The sequence below is a fragment of the Aythya ferina genome (genome assembly GCF_964211825.1).
Source record: "Aythya ferina genome assembly, chromosome: 5".
NCBI lineage: Eukaryota > Metazoa > Chordata > Aves > Anseriformes > Anatidae > Aythya > Aythya ferina.
This window is the reverse complement of record NC_140301.1, coordinates 29,277,589-29,294,536: the sequence shown is the minus strand read 5'-3', so window position 1 is coordinate 29,294,536 and position 16,948 is coordinate 29,277,589. Positions and strand designations below refer to the sequence as shown.

The 16,948-nt window shown below is 38.2% G+C and overlaps 1 protein-coding gene across 1 annotated transcript in view; it reads left to right on the top strand.

Annotated features, from left to right (window-relative positions):
- Positions 1 to 16,948, top strand: part of COX16 (cytochrome c oxidase assembly factor COX16) — a 42,405-nt gene that overhangs the window by 24,196 nt on the left and 1,261 nt on the right. The window contains exon 3 of the mRNA XM_084519919.1: positions 5,471 to 5,533. Coding sequence (XP_084376045.1) covers positions 5,471 to 5,533 — 63 coding nt within the window. The remainder of the gene's footprint in view (positions 1 to 5,470; positions 5,534 to 16,948) is intronic.

Here is a 16,948-nt window from a genome sequence, read left to right as displayed (position 1 = left end):
TCCCTTGGCATTATTATGTGAAAATGTGTGGTCCAGAGTTTGGGATTGTAGTTTTTTTTTAATCCATCTGGAAGCAAGTAGAAGATTTGGATTTTGAGAGATCACTGGCACATCATGTACCATAACTGTGGGAACTGCTGCTGTAATAAGATTTTTATATTGCTCCTTTGGAAATGTCTGCATTGATTCCTGTCAGAGGCTGGATGAAATATTTTTTTGTTTAACTGTCTGTGTTCTATGCAGATCTTAGGGAAGAGTCAAAGGACACAAACCTGAGTTGTAGATTTGATCTCAGATGTCTGCCCACTATTCAGAAGTATTCCTGTCTAAGCTTATGCAGTAGCCTTATGCAAGTGTTTTTCATGTATTAAATATTAGGAATAATGTAGTTAAAGAATGCTGGGCATGAAGTTGCATGTAACAGTATGTTTTCTCTTGCACTTTCCTCTTACTTATGCTTTGACCTTTATTTTCTTAATTCATTCAGCAGAATGACACTTTGTTTAGCTTTTATGTGGCACTGCCCGAGTCCTGGGATTTATGCCTTGTCTACAGCTTCTCAGTCTGCTCATAAACCACAAGTTGCAATATTTATGACATAGACTTCTGTAACAACTTATGGGACTCTCTTCTCAAAAAGAAGATTTAAGTTGATCCACACAAGATTGCTGATTTTCCATTTGGAGGAGCAGGCATGTGATAAGTGTATTCAAAGAAGATGTTTTATTGGGATGGCCCAAAGTGGTACTGCTGGTTGATGCTTGATTTAAAAAATGGGTGGGGAGAACAAAATGCAGAATTTCATGTAAACAGTCGTTCTGTGGACTGTCTGTGTTGTGGATGCTGCAGGAGAATTGTGTCCCATCTGTTTGTGCTGGTGTGAGCAGATACGGAGGGGAGGAGGCTTAATTCACGTTCATTAAAGCCAATCCATCGTCCTTCCTCATTTCCCAAGTAAAAGCTGAAATCTTTTAGTGGGATATTATTTTGTGGGGGTTAGGGTGTAAGAAAGGATACTCAAGTTTTTGTAAAAATAACTTATTTGTTTTAGGGTATCAACATCTACTGTCTTCTGGAAATGTTTGTTAGAGGGAAAGTTTTGTAAGACTTTGGTGTACAAATATTTGGTCTGGACACGAGTATACAATGTACTGTACAGACTGATGTGAGAGGAGACTGCTAAAAGCAGTCCTCCCCTCATGACACGGTTGTCTCCTGACAGTTTCGTTGTGTAGCACGAGGGAACCCGTAATTTTAGAGCATGTAATGTACTCAAGGCTTGGCTTGTACTAAAACCCATGGCTACAAATAGTAAGTACATACAGACAAATAAAGCATACTGGTTGTAACTGAAAGAGTGGCTGCTTGTGAAGGTGGGCTACTGAAGTTGCACACCCAGGCGTGATGGAGATGCTGCCCTGAAAATCAGAGCATGAATCAACCCGTTCCTCCTTTCCGAAGGCTGAATGGGAGCGATGCTGCTAATCTGCTTCGTATTCGCATGCTCAGTGTTGAAAGGGGACAGTGGTGTTACTCTCCAGGCTTCTTTGTGCAAGAGCTATCCTTTACATATCCTTGAGGTAAAATTGGTGACATTCACAGATTTCAGTTGCTCTCTGTCTACGTTATTTACTTCTAAACCACAATGTACTGTGGTCGCTGAAGACCAGTGCAAACTTGTTAGGCAGAGAATTTTTAGTAGCAGCACATTCAGGTCTGTAAATATACCAGAAATATTTGTGTCACAAATAAAAATTTCTCTTTACCCAAGAGAGTGAAGAGAGGCTAACAGATTTTCACAGCATGCTGCAGGAGTCCCTGGTCTGGTGGGGGTTGCAAGCCCAAGGTATTCGTGCTTCGTTCTGCCGTGATGCTCCTCATCTGCACCCAGAGGTCTGGCTTGGAGGGAAATACGTCAGCTGGTTCTAATGGAAAACCCAAAATATCAGCCTTAAAATGAGAAGTGATGGCCACATTTTAAAAGGATTTAAGGTGCTTACAGCTTCAAATAGCTGCCTACTAAGATTTCTGAGAATATTTTTGGGCTTAACCCATATTACCTTTAGTCACCTAAGAGTATTTTTAAAGTCATTCTCTCTGAGAATTTTGAGAACCTTTTGAAGTTTAGTAGGGGTAAGTCTGAAAGAATGGGAGACAAAAATGGGACAAAATTCTAATTCGATAACTTTTAAACTTTTTTTGAGGTTTGTCTGTGTACTTGTCCTTGCACTTCCGAGTGACGTGATGTGAAGTAAGCTCTGAGAATGTTTCACTCACTTTTTCTACAAGTGCTACACAATTGAAGTAGGGAGGGGTCAGCCTGCCTTGGAAAATGGTATTTTCAGTATTGGTATCCAGGCCTTGCTGATGGCTTCTCATGAAAGCTGTCCAAATACTTGCATCAAGTATTCCAATAGATTTTCAGTAAGAATTTAATTAAAAATTATGCACTAATTAAAAGAACAACATGGGTCTTTGAATTCTGTATTTAGTGACAGAGCCTGAATTTAAATGGATCTTAAAGGAGCATCTGAGATTTTGCCTGACAAGCAGTAGTCCCCTAGTGTAAAGGGATATTGTCTTCTGCTCCTCCTGCCTCCTAAATTATGGTGCAGAGGACAGTGCTAGGCTGTGAGGGCATTTGGGCTTTGTGTGCTTCCCCCATCAGCTCTCGTAACATGATCTGGGATCGTGGTTCTTACCGATGTTTGTCTGCCTGGTCAGAATGAAAGCAGGACTGTTCTGCTTTCCTCTTTTTGTTCTTGTAATGCCACAAGGGTAGTGCAGCATGGTACAAACACTGCGAGAACAGAGCTTTATAACATACTTTTCATCGACTGCCTTGCTGGTTCTAAAAATGATTTGTAACCTAGATTTGTCTAGATTTGGCAACTGAAAAGCGGGGGTTTGCAACCAAGGCTTTGGAACATGCACATGACTCAGTTTCTGTGCAGAGTCAAGGGTGTTCAAATTATTTTTCGTGGTTAAGTATGTACAGAACAAAAATGGTAAAGACAAGAGGAAATACATATTTGCTCCCTGATATTTTTGTGCAACTTGAAGCAAAATAACATGTTCTGCAGATTGGACTTAAGTCTTTTGTGTGCTTGTATAGTAAATATTAAGAGCTTGCCAGCAAGTGTGCAGAGTTTCCCCTCAAGATAGGGTTTAACTGCTATTTTTTCAGTAAGTTAATTTGCTAGATAAAATTTGTGCTTCTAAGAAAGTACTTTCTCTTCATTTCTCATTTATGAGATAACTTTTTTTTTTTTTTTTTTTTTTTTTTTTTGAGAGAGAAATTTAAACTAACCTCCTTCATTTCTGCATTTTTGTCAATATTACAGCTACAGCATGAGACAGCTATGAGTCCCAGGATGCTGGGTCTCAGTTTTAGGTAGTCTTCTCCCTGTGTTCAGGCAGAGGAGAACAAATACACAAGGAAGTATGAGGACAGAAGGACTTGGAGGAGAAGTGGCAATAACTTCACTGCTTGTTTCCCTTTACCTTACACAAATGTGGCCGTGCAAACGCCACACACTAAAAATTGCTAAAGTAAACCTTGATAAAGGGAATATTGAGGTGCCTTTGTAAGCTAAATTATAGCCGTGGTTAATTAAGTAAAAATGATGCTCCTACTGTGTTATCTTGGGTGCCTTCTTATTAAATGGAGAACATAGGAGGAAATAAAACTCCCTTGCTTTTTCACCTGCTGGAGCATCATTTATTTCCCCTTCCCCATGTGTGTGTTGTGAGAACACTAAGCATAACAAATAGTGTTTGCATTTAGTTCTGAATACACTGAGGTCCGTGATCACTCTTATCTTTGTGAAAGCAAGCTCCAAAGTGTGTCTGGCTGCCCGAAGAGGTCTCGTTTCTGCACGTGTGATGGATGGGTTCATTGATCTAATGAGGCATGGCTGTTGTTGGAGGTCGTGGTCACAGAAAGAGGCAGGCAATCTGTCTTTAATGAAGGGCAGTCCTATGGAGTCCTTGAATACCAAGGCAGAGATGTGGCATCTCATTTTTTATTTGATATAGGGGGCCAATATCCTGTTTTACAGAAGTTGTTATTACAGAGGATGTGAGAGCTGCATCCTGTACAAACTTCAAATGTTTTAGATGTTACGTCTTGGTTCCCGACTATAATGGGTTTGTAGGTTGCAAATGCATGTGCTGCTGAGGCCAGATCTCTGGGTGGATAGAGAAATGACCCTCTGGCCATGGTGGTGCAAAGCTGGATTGTCTGAGCAGGCTTGGGAACAGAGGTCTCACATGCTGCGTGCTGCCTAGCATCAGCAAGGGGGGCATTATGGCCCAGGGAAATTTCTCAGAGCAATACCCCTCGTTGTAGATGGTACGTATGTATTTTGAGTACCACAAAGGGTCGTGAGCTAAGTGACTTTCACATGCTTTTCTTGGGGAAGGATCTGAAGGTAGCCCAGGAGAGCTCTATAACTTGTGTTCTCTCCTTTTTCTTTTCTAGACTGCTTATAGACATTTGAAGTTGACAGTGGCAGGGACAACTGAGTACTTTTCAGATCAAGAAGCAGCAAATTACGAATAAGAACTTTTGTTCATTGAGCTGGTCATAGTTGGACTAGTGAACCATACATGTAGAACTAAATACATTACCAGTCCCCTTACACATCTGATTCATTTAGCACTGCTTGCATTTAAGGTCTAAAAATGAGAATGGTTTGTCATGGTAGATTTATTTGATATTTTAATTGATTAGCTTAAAGACTGTGTCTGAATACTGCATATTTGGCTGATTTCTCTTTGAGGAGAAGATGAAACACTTTCTCTGAGGATGGAGAATGCTAGTTTTTTCTCCTTTGCTTCTGCTCTAAGGCCTGTGTGAGACAGAATTATCAAGGGGAGGGATGACTATAGCTTCCTTCGGGCTCAATTATGTAAGATTCATCCTCTGTGGTTCACTCAAATTTCTGTTCTTAGGTTTGTTCTTTGACCACCTGAAAGGTGGCAGGAATCACAAGTGTTGATACAGAATCAAAGCTAGGAAAGAGCAGTGCATTCACCTGAAATTTGGAAGTGTGACTCGCGTACATACTTTGTAAAGCAGAGTGTATTGTGTGCCTACTCACTGAACATACCATTCAGGAGTAAAATATGTAATGTGATGGCAATTTTCTCTTTACTGGTCCTCTTTTGTTTGTTAAGGCTTTGACTGGTTTGAAATCGCCAAACCAAACAGAGGTTTAAATGTTAAATGTAATGCAAGCACATGGCTAATTATAAATGTGTTTCCTTTTTGATTTGTTGATATGTCTCTTTTGAGCCCAGTTCTTGCACTGTGTTCATCATACTGGTGTCTGAACAGACAGAACGTATACTTTTTTAGAGTAGAGGAGGATTTACATATACCAATACTTTGTTTATCTGAGGTTAAGATTTCTTTAAGAAGCTCTTAAAAACAAATGTTTTTTTGCTGTATTTGTTTGTTTTACAGGTTGATCCTGCTTTGAAAGAAAAATTAAAACAGAACAATGTGACGCTGGAATCGGAATATGAGGTAAAATAAATCTATTGCTTGGGGCTCATAACCTTGGCTACCCTTGATTACTCTGGCCGCTGGTGGGGTGGATCTGTCCCTATCTAAAATTAGATTAGCCATCTGCCTTTGACTCACTGATGTCTAATAAAAACAAGGTTTTATGTAAAGAAAGGTTTTTGAACATGCAGTGCTTCTTTCTGAACACAGCTTTGCTTTGATGTCCAGGTGTCAAGTACAGTGGTACAAATAAATTCCACTATGGCTGTGGTTTACCTAGTCTATAAAAGTAGAGCTGATGTTGGACTTAGATGGAATATGTATATATAAACACTTCTACCACATAGATTTTGATGATCTGTAGCTTGAAGTACAGAGCAACGTACTTGATGTGCTGCCTGCTACTATTTCTTGCTTCTTAAAACTTCTCTGTATCTTTCAAACAATTGCCATTACTTTTTCGTAATTTCAGAAAACTTTATAGAGAAATATTTCCTTCTTTTTTCAACAACTTTCTTTAAAGATTACCAAGCTCTAAAACAGCTATTTTGGCCAGTTTAATATCCGGAGTTTCAGAAAACTACAGGCCTACGAAAAACCTTGTTAGGAAAACTGGAAAAAAAACCTCCCTGTATCCAGAAATAAAGGATTAGAGATAGTTCTGATGATTTTTAATGTTTTTAAATTACATGGATCAAATATGCAGGTAACACATTATCTATCCCCGTGGTCTTTATGTTGATCACAGATTTTTCTTTGTCTTCCCATACTACATTCCTGTCACAGGCCTTTCAAGATTTTGATTGTGATTGCATCCATAGCTCTCATACCCAAGTATTTAAATGGTAGTACATGGTCTTGCTAATAAAACTTTTCTATTACGTTACTCTTTTGTGATTTGTCTCTGAAATAAAAATAAAATTTATCTCTTGCACTTTTATGCATGTAATTTCGCAGAACATCTACCTACCTGCCAGGTTTATGATAATGTTCTACCATTACTGCAAATAATTTTGGGCCATCCTCACTCTACAAAGAACTGTGTTGTATGGTGTTGGAAATACAAATATTTGATCTCTGAGTACATGTGGGAAGCTCAGTTGGAAACACAAAACGTACACATCCATTAAGTTCTGATCGCCCATGCCGTTACTCTGTATGTCACTTCCCATATAATGTACTATAAGGCTATTCTGATTTATTTATATGGAAGAACCACAAGCTGTAAAAAAAACCCACAGCCCTCTGTTTAACTCACTACCTAACCACAAAATCAACTGATCTGTATTCAGATATGGTTAGCTTTCTTTCCAGCAAGATAAGTAAATAGTTGAAGGATAATATTTAAATGACCACAAATGGATCCGCTTTATGGAGAAATCAATGGTAATAAAATACGAGTAGCATAACAACATATTACAACCCTACTTGGGTAATGAGGCTCCTTCCTGATGGACAGAAGTGACAGAAGCAATCTTACTTTTTCTTAATCTAAACCACAGAGAGTTGCCAGGCTGCAGCTCTTCCAAAGTAGTGCTTGGGTGTTATAGAGGGCAGTTCAACAAAACAAATGGGCTTGAATTTCCACACAACTAGAAGAGATTCAGATTATTGTTTTGACTCTAATCTCAACGTGTACTTTACTATGGGCACCAACTTGCAAGCACTAGGCATGCTCATTTCTTGCTTTAGTGAATCTGGTGGAATCAGGAGCAATTCAGCAGTCAGGCTTGTACTCCACAGGCCTTGTGTGAGTCTTTGACAAATTTAATCAATATTACCTCTCTATTCTGGTAGACAAAATCTAACCAATCACAGAGATACTGCTGACATTAGGAGAGCAGTTTTCTGTGGACCTCATCTGTACCAGTATAGCATTTTTTTTTCCCACCTCATCTTTATTCCTTTACTTGTCAAAAATGCAGCTCTTAAGAACATCTTACAGGTCTATATTTAGGTCACAGTGGAGGATTACACTAGTGGCTGTTACTAAATATAACATAGTAAGAGATCAAGGGCAGTTTAAAAAAAAGTTGCTGTTTTGATATGTGAAGCATTATTTACAATATTATTAGCATTATATCTGCAGCTGTTACTGAGGATACCATGCCAGCTGTTTGGAAGCACGATTGCGTGATGCATGCAGATGTCCATTGCCTGTGCCCCTCCAACTCAAGACTTTTAAAATTATCCTGTTGTCCTTACAGAAATGCTCATGTTGAATAAATACCAGATTCTTTTGGAATGTCATAATTTCTGCTAAAGCATACATCTTTATGATTTATTACAAAAGCCAAAAACATTTTTTATATTTCAAATCTTGAAGTCTGCACTTGGTCTTCATCATGATGGTGATGAACAAAGATGTAAAGATGTAATAGTAGATATCAATTTGCTATGAGGAAATTAACGTTATGACATTTTTAATTTCTGATTTACTAAATACTATTCTCTCAAACTGTACAAAATTTACCTTTTTCATAGAGGACTGTTTCCAGAAAGTATGCTTGTTTTGAGCAAGAGTGAATTTGCATGTATAATACATACTGCTTTTCTCATATCTCAAATCTGTTAATAATGCTATTTATCTTGTGTCTTAGGATGTGCCAAAGGAGCAAGCTGCCTTTGCGTGTGTTCCCTGTTGTTTATGTATTCCTCTCACACGCTTATGTGTCCTCATACGGCCAATTTGTCCTTGCTGCTCCCCTTTGCCTAATAAATCTTGGCTCTGTCCACTAGTGACACGGGTACTAATGGGAATGTAGTTCTGCTGCTGAGCTGTGCCTTGTAGAACACATGGTAAAAAATATCAAGTGCTTGACCTGTGACCGAAGCCTAGAGTATTTCATCTGAAAGCACAAAAATATTGTTTGAAAGAGGGAGATAAAGGACTGATTCTTGTGGTGAGTAACAGGCTTCCTCGTGGATGTCTAACAATCACAATACATTTGTTTGCGTTGGTTTAAATGTGTTGTCAAATTAACATTCCTGATTCTAGCACTTAATTTCTGTACTTCTGTGAAAATAATGGTCTAGTACACTAAAAAATGTGGCCTCAATCAGTTACAGCAGACCCTAAGACAAAAAATTGTTTAGGGTTTTTCAAGCAAATAAAAACAATTTCAAAAGGAATGTATTAGTAATCTACAGAATTAACATTTTACAATGGAAAAATCAGTTAGGTTTGAATCAGATATGTTTTTAACCAATGGGAATTGAAGGCAGAGGGGTAAAAAAAATGTAAATTATAAATGTAAAATGATTTCTATGGAAATAGCAAATGAGAAGTTATAAAGTAGAGAAGATTGATAAAAGGACATCAGAGAGCTTTCTTTTAAGCTGACAAGTTGATGTACCTAGGCAATATTGAGTACTTTTTTCAGTGATCTGGAAGAAACTGTGAAATCATTACAAATGTACAAGTGACACAAAAGTATTGAAGTAGTTAAAAGTGCAGCCAGGCAGGTGCAGAGAGCTGTTAGTACTACTTGTTAAGCAGGGCGCATTAGGAGAGCAAAGTACCTGTTAAAATAGCCAGTTATATTTGTTAAAAAAAATTGGAAATGTTAAAAAATAAAAAAATGGAAAGATGCCAGAATGTTAAAAAAAATAAAAATGTATCTTTCAGTTTTTTTTCAAGAAAGCATGTTGATTACATTGTGTGTATATATATACCTTCATAAGAAAAAAGTAGTAGCTATTGATGAGTTCTTGAATGCAACAAAGATATTAAAAATAATAAAAAAAAATAATTAAAAAAGATATTAAAACTAGAAGTGAAATCCATCATTAACAGAGAGGAACATCATTTGAACATAACAGCAAGCAAAAATGGGTTCTCTGTCTTATGGAATATCAAATCTACAAAACTTTAAAATGTTTTCTTCAGGTGGTTGTGAGCTGTTGGTCTTGGCATTGGAGAAGTGAATGAATCTGCTGCTCTGTGCATAGCCAGGCTAGAGAACCCTTCTCTTGACTTAAAGTGTATGAATATGTAGCAGGTTTTTGTTCCTCATAATTTGATAGATCACAAAAGGTCAACATTAGCTCTGGACAAACATGTAAATGTTTGTCCTGAGAATTACAGCAGAATTTTTGTAATTTCAGTGTTAAAATGTTTATACGGGACAGTTCAAAAAGTAAAAGCAGCTGCATGGAGAGGTGGTTTGGGGACATAACCTGTGTGTTTACTCTCTTAAGAGTAAAACAAAATAGCATTTGAATAAGCTCTACTAAAAATGATTCAAAATGCTTAATGCTTGTTTGACTTGACTTGGGGGATTGCAGTCACAGCAGAATAGATGAAACATTTTTTTCATGAAGTGACAGTGTAGTGACATAGTAATTTATAGTAATCAGCAGATATAGTAGAGTATATGGACACAAGGATGGTTCTGGTAGGTATTTCCTGAATACCAGTGGCTGATATCTGCAAGCACCTTGTTGCTGCTGTTATCAGCACTGGAGGATTACTGATTTTGTTGTTTTGGAATTAACAGATCGGCCTGTAGGATTGATTCACTTCAGTGCCCATGAGCTAGATATGAGAATCTAACTGCCTTGAGCTGTTTGAGAGGGGTCAGAGATGCTGGGGAAAAAAAATCTGCCCAAAGTTGTGACACTGAATGAGGATGCGATACTGTTCTTTCTTCCTTTAATCACCCCGACCCTTCCCGTGCTCTCCTTTTTGTCAGCCTGTGGTTAAGAAAAGCTGGTTCCAGTCAGCCATGGGTTCTGACTGTCCTCCGGGTTGTGTCTGGGTCAAGCCCAGGGTGAAGTTGCTTGCACTTCACTTTACTCATATGTAAAATGGTCTTGAGAGTTTTTATTTCACCATAAGTCTTCATCACTTCTGTTTCTGTAGAGATGAACAAAATGGTGTTAGTTTGTCATCAGTGGGGACTGCCATGGGCAAGAGAAGGAAAGGATTTTAGTTAAAATAGTTTGTGCTACTTGTTTTATTCTGAGTGGGTATGCAATAGGATCTTGGGAAGAGTTGTTGTGGAAGTTTCCAGGAAGCAAGACACACAGCCTCCTGAGGGAAGTGCACAGGACATCACTTTTTACCAGTCTTATTTCTGGAATTCATCTCTATTAAACAGACTTGTAAATTCTTTTCTAGTTGTGTTTCTAGCATCTCTTTTTGCACAGGATTTTCTGTAGCCGCGAGCTATTTCTTTCATGTGTGTTGTATCTGCACTTCCCTTATCCTAATAAGAAGACACTGATTTCTCATAGTTGTAAAAAGCAAAGTGAGGTAGCTAGGAGTGCAGGCAGGCAGCAAACATGACCAAGACATGCAGATGCCTGTAACAATCTCTGCTCCTCACCCTCTCTCCAAAATAGACATCTTTGCAGCTGTTGCACCCCTTGGATGTTTTTTTAATCCCAGAGGAACTGAGCAGCTCTTAGCATGTTAGAGCTACCCTTTGTGTTGTCTGTCTCTCTCTCTCACACACACATACAAAGGGTTTGACTATGGAAAGTGTCATCCACACAGCACGACTGAATTCTTTCAGTTATTGTCCTAGGGGATGCTGCTAGCTCCTACCAGGCAGTATTGGGAGCGTTTCCCTGTGCAGCTGACTACGTAGATGTAGATGTTAAGCACATCTGTCATGTTAGTGGGCCCCTAGCGGTGAATTGTTACATCCTTGGTATAAAATATCCAAAATAACTTTCAATATGTTGTGTGGGAATTTAGCTGCACAGTTGAGGCTGTGTACGTGCCTTGCACTGCCTGCCTCTGAAGACGATGCAGCAAAGCAAATAGTTTCCAAGGAAGCTCTTGTCTCAGTGATGAGGCAAAGCAGCTTTTTATAAGCCACTTAACATTTGTTTTGCCTTAGCCCTTGTTTTTGTCCATTCTGTAAACACTAGGTGAAATATTCTGTGACTGCCAGCGTACTTTCTGTGATGCCCACGTAGGGACACAAGCTATATTTTGAAACACTTCAGAAGATTGTTATACAATTCTCACATGTTCTTTACTTGCTTTCAAGTTGTTATCCATCTTTATTTAATGCTCAAACTGTACTGTACAAATGTACTCTGCAGTAGCAAGTTACTGTCAGAGAGTGGGATGCTGTCTTAAGTGACAGGTCTTCTCCAACCAAAGAGAGAACCCAAACTTTATCTTCTAAAATTTCCTCTTCGTTCTTGTAAAAATTTAGTTATGTGCCTTGATCCTTCTCAGTACAGCAGTCTTGGTGATTTAATTTTGAGGACCTGTTGGTTCAGATAGAATGAAGGTAGATTTATTTGCAAGTTACTTGTTTACTGTACACTCAGCAGTATTGCTGAGAAGCAGCTTTACTGTCCTTGGCAATACGGTGGGGGACTAACACCTACCTATATTACTGTCCTCATCAAACAGACAGGGGATGTTAGTCACAGAGGGAACAAAAGGGAAGATTTTTTTTTTTCAAAATAAATTTTCCCAATAACAAAAATCAAAAAGTCACCACTGACGTCACTGAAAAAACTTTCTATGGCTGAAAGGACTGAAGTTGCTCTGTTAACAGCTAGCCAAAACCACAGTTTCTGCAAAGAGAAAGGCATTCTGCTTCAGCATATAAATTGACAAGCAAGTTTTGGAAGACAGATGAGTTGAAAATCAGCAGGAAAGTGTAGATGAGAAACAAAGTCCTAACCTACAATACCTCTGTGTGTTACCTGAGCTAACGGAGGCCAGGACAGAGGTGGCAGCGTGTGAGAGGCAGAATATTTAACTCAGCTTCTCAGAAAGATAGACTAGTTAATATGGTTTGCTGCTGATTTGAAGGAGTATGGTTACTTTGAAGTAGTCCTTGAGTGGCCTGGATTTAAGTTTAATTTGACTTTATTATTGTAAACCTGCTCTAGTTGTTTCTTTTCTTGTACCCACACGCTTCTGTTAGGCGTTTCACAGTGGCAACTGATCATTTCTTGTTGTGGTAGTCTCTTAGCCCTTTCCTCTGATATTCATCACAGCTTTTTTTTTTTTTCTCTCACATTAGAAACCTGCAAAAGCTTATTTTTCAGATCTTGTCAGAGGGGAAAAAAAGCCATGTGTGACTCACAAATCTGATATATTTTGATCCTTGTAAACCTCTATTTTTTGATTACTTGTTCAAAAGTATATTTTTTAAATTATTAGAAGGATGTATTGTGCCAAACTTTATACACACAGTGAAAACAAATGTCCTTGCTTAAAAACATTTAAGCAAGATATTTGAAATAAACCTTCTCTGTGTTGTCAGCCCAAAAAAATCTTTACGCTTTTATGGGCTGCAGACAGGGAGCCATAGACATCATTTCTACAAACGTGTTGTAGAAATCCATATGCTCTTCCTCCTAGCCACAGAACTGGAGGTTTCAGGTGGTGTTTGTTGCTTCTTCTGTGCTGCTGCACTGCAAAAGGTCTCACATCCCCTTCAACCAAGCTCAGCTTTATATATCTGAAAAGGAACCCGCACACGTCCCAGATGTCCATCCCTGGCTGCTCCTCTACTAAAGGGATCTGCTGCAGAAATGAGGACAGACCTCCTCGGATAGCTCTTCTCTTCCTGAGGGACGTTAACCATAGCTTAGTAAAACTTCCAGGTACAGGAAGCTATGCTACATGTATTTTATCGCTTAAAATTAAAAGCGGAATTTGCTGAATTTTGGATGTTTGATCTTGAAGGTGTAATATTGCACTCGTGCTATTCTTTATAGGTTGAATGTTTCAGAATTTTGTTTTTGCTCAAGAGAAGAAGATAAACTAAAAGTAACAGACCAGTGCAATTTGAGTTTTCTTGACTTTACTCTTTGAGCTTGTGAATCCTTTGAATCCAGAAGTTCATCTTGGATGGTATGCAGGTGTAATGCATAAATGGTATTGGGTCATCCGCTGAGATTCAGTGCAGTTTTTAAGACTTTCTCCATTTTAAGAGGGGTGGAAAATGGAAATGGAAAACCCCAACTCCATGATAAAAATCTGTTTAATGCTATTTTCTCTTACTTTAAAAATTCAAGACTGTAACCATATGGTTCTAACCAAGTACCTTCACTGTTTGGTTTATTAAGTAATTTGTATTACTGTAGCACCTTCACACAAGGCTATGAGGGCACTCTATAAACATTAATTAAACTCTGTGACGCCTATGAATTGGAGGCAAGTACTGTTTTCATTCTTCAAATTGGGAAAATGATGCACAGAGAAATTGGTGGTGCAGTTCTGTGATACAAATCTTTGCAACATAGCCAGCAAAAGATGTTTGTTTGTTGTCTGTCCAGTGATTCCTCCAGCTATGCCAGTTCAAGTATTTGCAGTCTTATGCTTAAATGGAGTTAATTCATAAACAGTATGTATTTGTTTTCCCAATCTAGTTCACTTTCTCTGATTTGGAGCATGGCCCCACACAGTGCAGAAATGGTCTAAGGGGAAAGTAATCTAAGGAAAAAGAGTCTCTTAATTGAGTTTACTATAAATTAATTAGTTGTGCCATAGGTGAGTGGCATTGGCATCCCACTGAAGGCAGCAACAAGGACTCTGTTGGTTTCACTGAGTTTCTTTGCCGGTCTTTAGCAAAGCCAAAAAGAGAATCAAACCTGTGGATGCTTACATGCAACAAAAAAACACTACGTTTCTTCCCTTAAAGAAAACAAACAAACAAACAAAAAAAAACAAACAAACAAAAACTAATTTATTCTGTCCACGGCATTCTATTTCCTAACTTGCTTATGTATTAATAACATAAAAATTAAGCATTCTCTAGTTGGAAAAAAATGTTTATTTTTTAACCTGAGGAGCACTAATCACAGATAAATATACAATTATGTCACATCCTAAGGAAAGCGAGTGACATTAAGTTTTTATTATGAAAATGATATGTCAGAGAGGTGGCTCTGGGAAAGAGCTGTAAGGAGATAATAGTAACGAGGCCAGATCATAAATGATGATAAAGTTGTGATTTGCAGTCCCTCACAAGATAGCAAATACATTGTTAGCCTTCATTCTGCACCTCTCCATCTGTGTGTCAGAACAATTTCTCGATCTATCTTTTATGGTCTTCAGGCTGTTTTGACACTCCAGCAAGAACAGCCAGGTTTAATGCACTTCTTTCATTGCCTCTCTCAGCCATGAGGATGTTCCTCCCTGGCTCAGCTTTTATCTGCAAATGGGGTTGCTTACTACAATAATGGGAAATAATTGTCTCTTTGAATTGGAGTCATTTCTGTCTGTGGTGCTCATTGCACAATTTATTGCATCAAGCCAGGCAGTAAACAGGATTTTCTTATTCTGCCTTTCATATGCAGGAAACAGAGGAAAGCCAAACAGTTCTTGCAGGTGGCAACCTTGAATTAACTCCACCTAAGCACCAATAGCTCAAAGTGAATTTCTGCAGATTTCAGCTTGTTTCTTGTGGCATAACTGTCCTGCAAAAGTGGAAGTCAAACTCTTTAAAAAAAATGTATTTTATTGTAAGGCAGACAGAGGATGATGGCTTTTACTTACTAAACCAGCAAGGCGTTTGAACCAGCAGTTCAGCAATGAACTTTCTCTTTCTCTCCTTGTTGGTGCATTTGTGCCAGGTGAGCTGTTTAACAAAAGTCTTAAAAGTCAAGTGTGTGGCAAGCAGTTGAACATTCTTTTTTGTTCCCTTTGCCTGTCTGCATAGCTGCATTTTTTCCTTGAATTTACAGCTTCTGTCAGTCCTGTACTTTTAAGAGGCAGTTTAGCTGATTTAGGAAGTGAATCAGTAGATTTAATGGACTACACTGATCTTACTTTAAACAGCTAATTTTCAGTATCCCTTGGGCTATTTGAGACAAGTAGGGAGAACTGTGCTGGTCTGATCTGATTACATATCATTGTAGTCTCCAATGATTGACTATTTAGTACATTTGAACTGGGAGGAAAAGGTTTTCACTTTTAAGATTGCCAGTTCATATGGATTTCAATTTAGTAGAAGCTGAAGTAGTTTTACCATATTTATGTGATGTCTCTGTGAAAGTAGGTGGGCAGAGTCCAGATGGTTAAAATAAAATAATTAAAACAACAACAACAACAGAATGTCCAGTCAGGTTGACTTCATTTGGAAAAAAACCACTAACTTCTTGCCTGAATTCTCACTATACAGCATAGTTCAGTCAATCTAAAGGAGCTTTGTAACTTTGCAGCATGTGCTGCACCTAATTGGTAGAGAGAAAGAAGATACCTTCATTATATAAATCTGAGAATAAAAAGGAAAAAATAGTTTCTCTCTGTATTCTTTAGACTCTTTAATTCTTTATATTTTAATTGACAAAAATTAGCTCTGTAAATAGATTCATCTGTTCGTAGTCTGAGGCAATTCCATTTACCGTGCATAACCGTGGTTGTTTTATTCTGTCATTATATCACAGTGTGTTTTCCAGGTACCTTCATTCTTTCAGTTGGAAGCTGCCAAAATGCTTTCTTGTCTTTGTTTAGATTGTGCAGTTTTGATTGTGCAGTTTCTGTTTTGAACAAACCTCATCTCTGCCTCCTCTACGCCTTTGTGAAGTTTCAGGGGCAGATTAATACAAACTTTTCATAAAGACCTCCAGTATACGTATCTGTTCTGATAGACTTCTTTATGTAGTCTATCTTTGGGTACTACAAGTTTTGTTGTATATATTTTAAATGTTGTTTCTTGTTCAGATTTTGTGAGCTGAACACCTCTGGGAATAGTTTAGATCTTCACAGCTGCGTGGTACCTTTGTGTTTAATAAAACCAGCATGCTTTCCTTCTGTTAAAGCACAAGGTTATTTTCAGTGTGGATTCTTTAAAGCTTCCATTTGAATCAGGTGTTAAATTCTGAATTTGCACAGTGGATATTTGCTGATGCAGGGGATGATGTGTACCTTCCCTAAACACCCTCCTTCTCCCTCCTCCTATATCAGCTCAGATCCTTTCTAGTTGAAATCAAATACCGGCTAATCATAAAATGTATAAAATAATGAAGGCAATTCTTCAGAAAGATCTGTGCCAACTCTGCTGTATGAAAAATTCAGTTGTTCCTACCTTGTGAAAGTCTCCTGTGTTTGTGCATGTGTTCTCATATATCTTCTGTAGAATGTTGCCTAATTTCTTTTGATATCTGACTAACCTCGTTGCAATTTCCACAAGTTGTAGAAGTGACAGAAAACTTTTACATAACATGAACTAATAGTAGCAGGTCTGTTATAGCTGTTGAATTATTCTGTGACTATTATTCAAGTCCCTCAGTATTTGCCATTTGTTTGGATGACTGACAGTAGGCAAATTAGACCACAAGTTCAGGCCAGGGTTAAGTGTTTTCTGGTGTGTTCTTACAGCACTTGCTGAGATTAAACCCTAATGACAAATCGGAGGTTCAAAGCCCACTGCAGTACATCTCATTACTGGTATGCAATATTGCCCTATTCACTAGCATGCGGAATAGCCCTAGTTCCAGCAGAGGTGCACA